The sequence below is a fragment of the Vombatus ursinus genome, unplaced genomic scaffold (genome assembly GCF_900497805.2).
Source record: "Vombatus ursinus unplaced genomic scaffold, bare-nosed wombat genome assembly UNPS02014797.1, whole genome shotgun sequence".
Taxonomy (NCBI): Eukaryota; Metazoa; Chordata; class Mammalia; order Diprotodontia; family Vombatidae; genus Vombatus; species Vombatus ursinus.
Genome location: NW_020954575.1, coordinates 15026905 through 15036351, shown reverse-complemented (window position 1 = coordinate 15036351; position 9447 = coordinate 15026905). Strand labels below are relative to the sequence as shown.

The 9447-nt window shown below is 45.6% G+C and overlaps 1 protein-coding gene across 2 annotated transcripts in view; it reads left to right on the top strand.

The window, feature by feature from the left end:
• The window catches only part of MYCBPAP (MYCBP associated protein), a 34856-nt gene extending 26609 nt beyond the window's left edge, over window positions 1-8247 (top strand). The window contains exons 14-19 of one of the 2 annotated variants that reach the window (XM_027870480.1): window positions 100-492; window positions 1224-1345; window positions 3450-3565; window positions 4762-4886; window positions 5069-5248; window positions 7928-8247. In XM_027870480.1, coding sequence (XP_027726281.1) covers window positions 100-492; window positions 1224-1345; window positions 3450-3565; window positions 4762-4886; window positions 5069-5248; window positions 7928-7993 — 1002 coding nt within the window. In that variant the 3' untranslated portion in view covers window positions 7994-8247. Of the gene's footprint in view, window positions 1-99; window positions 493-1223; window positions 1346-3449; window positions 3566-4761; window positions 4887-5068; window positions 5249-7927 lie in introns of those variants that run through there. The other variant, XM_027870481.1, reaches the window with a different exon arrangement.
• Window positions 8248-9447: the final 1200 nt, after the last annotated feature.

The following is a 9447-nucleotide window of genomic DNA, read 5'->3' as shown; positions in this document are numbered from 1 at the left end:
GTGTGTGTGTGTGTGTGTGTGTGTGTGTGTGTGTGTGTGTGTGTGTGTGTGTGTGTGTGTGTGTGTGTGTGTGTGTTTCACTCTCCACTTCTCTTATAGCTACATTATCAGCATGAAGTGGTCCGAGAACTCCATGACCTATGGAATGAATACATGGCACCATCCCCACGCACTCCCCCTGAGGAGGAAGAAACTGCACCAGGCCCCCGGGAGGAGGAACTGATAGCCCCAAAGTTCCCAGTGGATTCTGATAAGAGCGCTATCGGGGAGAAGGCAAAAGGCTCTGTGGGGGAAGGCCACCGAAGCTTGAAGGGGAGGCTTTCATCCAAGAATGAGTCCAAGATGTCTCTCCTACCCCAGAAGACTACTATATTCAAGGTGATTGAAAACCAGAAGGAACTAGAAGAGAAGGCTTTGAAGGGGCCTGTGGCGTCACGGACAACGATTTCTGAGTACCCCAAGTGGAATCTTTGTATGGATGATTTCAGAAAGGTATTGGCCTAGAAGCAGACAGGATGGGCACCAAAGGGGCTCAGGATAGTGTCAAGGTAGTGCTTTCACCCAGGGTCAGAGGCTTCCCAGGCAGATCCCAAGCCTCCTGCATAGGCAGAGGGAGAGGACCCACTGTTGTGAATGACTCTGGGGAGACACCTCCTACAGCTGTTCCCTTCACAGGTGGGGTGGAAGGGCAGCCCCGTGGGACAGAGACAGACATCATAGAACATCTGGGCCGGTCGAGACCAGAGAGACCATGTGGGGCAGCTCTTTCATTTCTCAGAGGAAGAAACTAACCCCAGAGAAGGGAACTGCTGTCCAATATCCCATAGTAAATGTCAGATCCTGGGCCTGGAATTGGGCTGTCCTTACTCACCGTCCAGCGTGCTGTGGGCATTCTCCTGGAGCTGTTGGCTCGACTTGCTGAGTGGTGGGTATTTCTGAAGACAGATTCCCAGGATGCCACCAAAGGCACGGACGTCATCAGCCTCCTGGTAGTGGAGGGATGCCTTTGAGGCAGAACTAAGTGTTCTTCCAAGAGCACTCCCATCTCTCCCCAGGGCCCAGATATAACCAAGCCACTGGAGGGAGAGAGTCCCAAGTGGAATCTCCTTCCTCTGTATGGAGCTGTCGACATTAAGTGTGTTCTGTGCCTTTATGAGTCTCTTAAGGGTACACTGGGGGCCTCCAGGACTCAGGCAGAGTTGCTGTCCTTTTGGATCCCTTAGGCAACGTTGGATCTCCCTGAAGAGGAACAGCGAGAAGATGCACTTCACAGGCTCAACAAGGGGGCCCTGGAGCTGTGCTCAGAGCCGAGACCACTGCAGTCGGACCTCCTGTACCCGATGTGGTATGTGCTTCCCACCCCAACCCCCCATATAAATCACCTCATTTTTTTAAAGAAGTTTTATTAATGCCCTAGACATTCCCCAATATACCACTCCCTTATTGAACCCTTCCTTGTAGCAAAGAAAAACAGTTAAGCAAAACTGACCGATGAAATAAAAAGTGACTAGCAAAAGTATAAGAAGTATTCAGCTCCCATAGGCTTCCCCTTCTCTGCCAAGGTTGGGGGGAGGGAGATAACTTTCATCATCAGTTCTCTGTGGCCAGGATTGATCACTGTCATTAACCCAAACCCAGCTGCCTTAGAGGGTGGTTTTTTGCAACCTGCTGTAGAGGCTAGAGCCCTGCACTTGGGAGTCAGGAGTTCAAATTACACCTTTGGTGCACACTAGCTCTAGGTCACCCTGGGCAAGTCACTTGATTTCTCTGACATTTGGTTTCCTTGTCTCAAAAATGAGAAGAACACAAGCGGTACCTACCTCAAAGGGTTATTGTGAGGGTGCCCCGTCGGAATTTAGGTGAATGTTAGTTATTATTGTTGCATTCTCCTTGCTCTGCTTGCTTCTCTCGTGCATCGCTTCTCACAAATTTCCCCATGTTGAATTCCTCATCTTCATTGCTTCTAAGAGTACAACAGTATTCCATTGCATTAATACCATTTGTTCAGCTTCACTTTGTTTTGTTTTGGTTTATTGCTACCACAAAAAGGGTTGCTAAGAATATTTTTGTATATATTTCATTTATTCTTTGACATCTCCTCCTCCCCGCCCTGGGGAAACATTCCTCATAGCATCTCATTTGTTTTTTCATGGGAAAATATCTCCTTCCCCTTTCTTCTCTGTTACAGAGAGCCCTGTCACCCTAGTTCTGGGGCAGTGGTCTAGCCCCTTTGACTTAGGTTGGCAAACAGTGGCTCTAAACCATTTGAACTCTGTCAATGGTTACTATACTTCCTTCTGTGGTCCTGCTGATCTCTGGTGAGTGGTTACAGTAAGACAACATTTTAGGGCTTCTTCTTCATTGTTTTTTGACTAACAGAGGGACAGAAAGAAATTAAACTGGCACACCGTGAGACAGGTTGTTCCGTGAAGTGCTGCATTTATTTCTAAGCTGAATATGAGCTGAGCTTTTTAAATGGAGTAATATCTTTACTGGGAACCTAACCTCAGGTGGCAAAATTTCCTCCCAGCAGAGTTGTTCATTGAAACAACTCTTTATAATTATTATACTTTAACCCCCAATTCTTGGGGTCATCAAAGCAGCCAAGGTCTATCTTTTTCCTCCTCAGACATTCCCTTCTCAGGTAAGTTTGGGGAATGAGTACCAAGCCTACCCAATTGGGACAGCCTGTTGTGAGGGGTATGGCTGTCTGAGAAAATGGGTAGCTAGGTGGTACAATGGTTACAGTGCCTGACCTGGAGTCAGGAAGACCTGAATTCGAATCCAGCCTCAGATACTTCCTAACTGTATGACTCTGAGCAAATCACTTAACCCTGTTTGCCTCAGTTTCCTTATCTGTCAAGTGAGCTGGAGAAGGAAATCGCAAACCACTCCAGTATCTTTGCCAAGTAAACCTCAAATGGGGTCACAAAGAGTTAGAAAAGACTGAAATGATTGAACATCAACAAAACTGAGAAAATGGTCCTCCGGGTCCTCATGTGAGAATGTGTAGTCCAAGGTCTGATCCTTTCCTCTATGGCCAGAGGTAGTACAGGCCCTCTGGGAGCTAAAGGAGCTTCTCTAGGTACATTTTCTGAAGATGCCGGGTGTTGAGGGTTAAATCAAGCCTCTCCATCCTCATTTCAATGGTGCTGCCCCTTGCCTGGTCTATTGAGCCAGCATTAACCAGATTTCTACTCAGAACTAAGGTCAGTTGCTCAATAGAGTTGTGGATGGAGTAGGATTTCTAACCACCTTACCACATGGGGTAAAGGGGCCAACATCTTTGAATTGCCCAGTCTATCAAGTTAGCTATAACAAACAGGTCCTGACCGCTGCTAGAAGGTAGTGCCCCAGACTCAGGAATGGAGAAGGCTGCTGAACTCCTCCACGGTCTCTCTCCCACACCCATTCTAGCCTCCTGAAGTATGAATTTATTTGTTCTCTAGTTTTCAGCTGTGGCGTGATGTAATTGATGGTCTGGTGAGCCATTCCATGTGGCTGAAGTCTCTGTTAGGCCTGCCTGAGAAAGATGCTGTTTATATAGAGGTCCCAGAGGAACAAGGTAAGATATGATTAGCACCATACCATCACTCAGGCTTGCCCTACTTCATTTTATAGAAACAGAAGGAGATGCTGGATCCCCAGGATTTTTGTACCCTCTGTAGCGAATCCCAGTTGGGTTTAGCAGATAAATCTGGTCTAAAACAGTTCATCTTCTCCCATCTGCCTCCTGGGGGCTACTGGCATTACCCAGCTGGGAAGGACCCCAGAACTCATCTAATCTGACTCTCTCATTTTACAGAGAAAAGAAGATAAGGGAGGAGACGGGCCTACAGTTCAATAAAACTAGTTAGTGCTAACATGCTTTCCAGTCTACTTTGTTGATTTTTGTGGTTGCTCAGTCATTTCATCCCTGTCCAACTCTCTGTGACCCCTTTTGGGGCTTTTCTTGGCAAAGATACTGAGGTGGTTTGCCATTTCCTTCTCTGGCTCATTTTACAGATGAGAAAATCAAGGCAATCAGGGTGAAATGACTTGCCCAGGGTCACACAGCTAGTAAGTGTCTGAGGTCAGATTTGAACTCAGGAAGATGAGTCTTCCTGACTCCAGGTCAAGCACTCTATTCGCTGCGTTACCTAGCTTTCTTGTGGGACCACAAGCCGAAAAGAATATTGCTTGAGTGGGATAGAGGAGGGGAAAGTAGATATCTCAGTCAAGTTCAAGCCACCAGGTTAATTACTTATGTTATTAGAATCCTCCCTGGTGGCTAAATGTAGGCTATGGAGGTCCACCAAGGTTCTCCTTCTTTTTCAGAACTAATCCTGGGGGGAAGCTAGATGGTGCAGTGGATAGAGCACCAGCCTTGAAGTTAGGAGGACCTGAGTTCAAATCTGACCTCAGACGCTTACTAGCTGTATGATCTTGGGCAAGTCACTTAAAACTGATTGCCTGCCCCTCTCCGTGAAAAGATAATTGATCCTGTGGCTCAGCTAGGTAGGGAAAGGAGGAGGGATAGACTCAGGAAAGAAGGTGATATACAAACAAAAGTCATCAGTAGACATTTTTAAAAATAATCCTCATTTGTAACAAACTTGAGGCATTTTGCAGATCAGTGCTACAGATGTCTTTTATTTAGCTTCTTTACAGCAGAAATCCTGTGCCCCTAATCAGGAAATACCCTTCCGCTTTAAAGTCAGTGGCCCCCTGGGGAATTGTGTGGAGGAGTAGAAGGGTGTCATAGGAATATTTCCTCTTTAGTTGAACTAAAACCATCTGGGAGAATTGGAAAAGAAGAACGGAAAACTACAGCCCTGGAAAGGAAGCAGGGCAGTGGGAAAGAAAAAGAGGAGAAGAAAGGGGGTGCAAAGTCACCAGGAAGAGAGGTGGGTCATAGAACTTCCCGGAGCCTTTGGCCTGGGGGAGCAGACTGGCTGGGGAAGATGGCAGCCAACTGTGCCTCACACAGTGGGCCTTCCCCCGTCACCACCACTGTTCTCAGAGAGGCTGCTGGGGATGAGCCCACCCTTTTTATTTATTTTCACAAAACGCTAGCTCCTTCTTCCAGGATCGCGCCAACAGCAAGAAGCACAAGGGAAAGGATGAAAAGAAATTATACAAATCTCCAAGTCGGGATTGGAAAGAAAAAACATTTGTAGAACAATTACCTCCTGAACATACAGCCTCCACCTTTGAACCAGTGGATCCGCTAATCCAAGAGAAATATAATCAGCGGCTTTACATTGAGGTGAGGCTGGCAGAGGCAGGCAGGAACTCCTCTCCCTGGCCTCTGCCTCTCCGTGCCATGTCCTCTTCCTGTGTGGCCTTTTTTCTTTACCGTTCCCACTGCCTTTCCAAGGTCTGCTTTCTCATGATCATCCCATTTCTTGGGAGACCACCATCATAAAGTTGGTTGAATTTCTCTAGAAAGTGAGGGTTTTTAAAGCACGAGTGCATGGCTTATTCGATAGAACCTTTTTTTTTCTAACTGGAAAATCAGGAAGTGAGCTAGGACCTCTCCTACTCCCCAACTCCTCCAGGTCAGTTAGATGTGATCTTCTTTGGAGATGGGGGTAAAGACTAGATTCAGGTAGATTCAGCAGGCATTTGTCAAGTATCCACTATGTACAAAGCTCTGTGCCATGCTCTAGGGATAAAAAAGCCAACAACACAAAACAGAGCTTGCATTTTGTCGGGCAGAGGTGTAGGGGGGAAACACGTGTACGTAGAAAATTAAATACAAAAAACATGCGCAAAGCTATTTCTGGCACAGGGTAGAGTGGGGAGCAGGTTTACTATGAAGGGCAGTTTGCTAACAATAGAAAGCAGGTTCCAGAGGGCACAATGGAAGGACAGGGTAGAGTGGGATGGAGGCACGGGAGAGATGGGGGCTGACATGGGAGCTGGGGAGTGGCAATGAGGGAAGGGGAGCTTTAGCCTTAGGGAGCCTACATCTCAGAACTGTTGGGATTCTGAATGAAGCTTGTGAGATCCAGGCAGAGGCTGGTGGCATCCTAGGGCTTGGCTGTTTACAGAGGCATGTTTGTGGTATTTGCCGTACCGTCCTCAACCAATTCAGCTCTACCTCTTGGACTACTCCATTTGTTGAATAGATTATCTCTTTAGTCTTAGGAGAGGCTTGAGAAGGTCTTGGATCCTGGATCCTGAACTGGTGACTGCTATTGAGAAGCTGAGTTAAGTCCCTGGCCCTGCTTCTTGATCAAGGGAGATTTTTTTTTTTGGTGAGACAATTGGGGTTAAGTGACTTGCACAGGGTCACACAGCTAGTAAGTGTCAAGTGTCTGGTCTGAGGCTTGATTTGAACTCAGGTCCTCCTGACTGTAGGGCCAGTGCTCTATCCACTGAACCACCTAGCTGCCCCCAAGGCAGATCTTTCAACCAGTTTTTGGATTTCATGGGGATGCCAAGTGACCCTCAGGGAAAAAGATTAGCAAGAAAGGCATGATACAAGCTGAGCATCAGTCAAGGATCCTCAGTGGGTAGTGCTAGGTCAACCTAGAGGTCACTGGTAAGTCTGGGGAGACCTTTAATGTCAATGGGCTTTGATGTGTGTTCTCCTTGTTAAGTAAAGGGTAGTCCTCAGGTAACCTGACCTGAAAAAATGAGTGTGCCTAGTGTTAGCATGGTTATGGGGCAATAAGAGTGTGTGTGTGTGTCTGTGTGTGTGTGTGTGTGTGGAGAGAGAGAGAAGAGGGGGAGGAAGGGGTAAAGAGAGAAGGGGGAGAGAGAGAAGAGAAAGAGAGAAAGGAAGAGAGAGATGGAAAACAAGAAGGGAGAGAGAGAAGAGAAGAGAAAGAAAGAAAAAGAAAAAGGAAGAGAAAAATATAAAACATTCCAGCCAGGCACCTAAGTGGCACTGGGCATAAAGTGCTGAGTCTGGAATCAGGAAGGCCTGAGTTCAAATGTAGTCTCAGATACTAACTAGCTGTGTGACCCTGACTGGACAAGTTACTTAAGTCTTGTCTGCCTCAGTTTCCTTATCTGTAAAATGAGGCTAATAATAACACACCTAACTCGCTGAGTTGTCAGGAGAATTAAATGAGATAATATGTGTAAAGTGCTTAGCACAGCACCTAGCACGTAGTAGGTGCTTAATAAATGCATATTCCCTTCCTTTGTTTCTCCTTTTATAGCCTTTCGCTCTGTAGCCCCACTTTTGGAAAAATACCCCAAGGAAATTACCTGAGGGGAAAAAGCAATAATTGGTACAAAGATGTTCATCATAATGCTGTCTGCAACAATGATAAATAGGGAATAAACATTTGTCCAACAATAAAGGGACAATTGAGCCAACAGAGGGAACCGAGGTCTCTCTGACCAAGTCTAATCCCCTGTCTACTGTGCCTTTCATGTGCATGTGTATGTGTATTTGTGTGTGTGCGTGCACATGCATGTACAGAGAAATGTTCATATGTTTAGAATATTAATTAAATTGGTATGAGTGGGTCCTCTCTCCATACATGAAAATGTGTATATGCACCTGTTAGTTTATATGTGTGTGATGCATTTAAAGGTAATGCTATATTGAAATAAATTAGAGAAAATTTAAATTCTAAACTAAGCATGAAACTTTAAAATAAGTGAAAATGGCAAAATACAAAACAATAATACACAGAATATTGCAACGCCATAAAAATTTACCTTCCTTAACAAAGAACAGAAGAGGATTTGGATGGATGGGAATAGAATTCATTAGGTTTTTGTTATCGTTGATTTAATATGGAACAAGCCAAGCTTGTGGTATTTTGTTAAAAACAAACAAACCAACTCAAAAAGGGTCTTTTCACTTCCTCGATTCCTCCTGGGGTGGCTGTCCCTCCTCTTCTCAGCACTATTTATGTCCCTTTCATTGGTGGCTTATGGGCTCCCGGGGAGAGGCTTTGATATGCTCTGCTCTGTCTTTCAGGTATATGGGCTGCTGGACTCCTTAGTGACTGATATGATGCTGCTGTTTGATGAGCTTAAGACCTGAACGGCAACCCAACAGGAAACTCTGGAGTCTCTTGAACCTTTCTCTTTCTGCCTGACTCTGTCTCTGAGCAGCCTTCAGGGAAATAAAAATAAATGTGTAGGTTTCCACAACTCCCACTGCATCTGCGCATCTCTCTAGATCTTGGAGGACTCAGGTCATTGGCAGGGTCCTTCCACATCTTCCACCACACTCAGATCTCCCTGGGCATCAGCTGGTACTGCCTTCCAGCCCAGGGCATCCTACGGCAAGAGGGGAATGATGGAGCAGGAGGAAATGACCTCGGGGTGACAAGTAGAAAAACTAGTTGGTAGGGAACCGATTGGGACATTGATGGAGGTGACTTGAGAAGGAGTCACACACCCCTGTTTGGTCTCTTCTATTCTGTACCCTTCCTTCAGGCTTCCCAGGCTCATGCATCTCGAGGCTGGCTTTGTGAAGTTCCTCCTCTGCATCTTGTTGTCAAAAGCCAGCATCCGGGATGTCTGGGCAATGGAACATGGCAGATGGATCAAAAGTTACATTTACCTCACCTGACTGTCTGCTTTGAGGCTGTTCTCCATCAGTTTTGTGTGTGTGTGTAAAATGGGGAAAGGGTATCTTTGTTAAGGCATGTGATTAGTCCATCCTAATTAGGATAATTGGAACTGCAAACCATTTGGGGTAAATCATCCTAACCCATTCTCCTCAAACCCCAGGACCGTTTGCAGGCTTTGGTTGTCATCTTTCTAGCTGTCCCTTTGTTCAAATTCCATATCAGATACTTCCTAGCTATATGTCCCCAGCCAAGTCACTTAACCTCTCTGTGCCTCAGTTTCCTCAGCTGTAACAGGGGGATAATAATATCACCTACCTCTCAAGGTTGTTGTGGAGAATCAAACCAATTGGCGTATGTAAAGTGCATTGTAAATCTTGAAGTGCTATCTATATTAATGTTAACCATTGTTATTATTATTATTATGATACGATATAATATGGAGTCCTAAATTCAAATCCCCTTCCCCACTTACCTAGTTTCTCTGAATTTTAATTTTTCTCTGTATCAGATTTTATACATAATTTGTGTTCTGTCCCTCAAAAGGAAGAGATGAAATGTGAGTATTACTTAGAGTCCTTTGACAGAAAGGCGCTGTGTGATCCTCAAGCATCTATTGTAATTATTATTATCAGTAGTAGTAATGATGGTAATGATCATGATGTCCTGGGCCTTGCTCCATGACATGTGAGCTGAAGTAGCAGCAGTGGTCCTAAGCGGCTTTGGACATTAGGTAGAGGTTTTGTGCTCAGACCGTGAGTCTTGTTTAGTGCAGGGGCAGGACATAGGCAGGGAGAAGAGGAGAAATTATGACCTTCGTTCCAGGCTTCTGACTTCTCACAACCTTTAGTCACATGTGGTTCATGGTGACAGTTTCATGAAGCGTTACCGCTGTCTGTCTTTTACAGATGTGAAAGTCAAG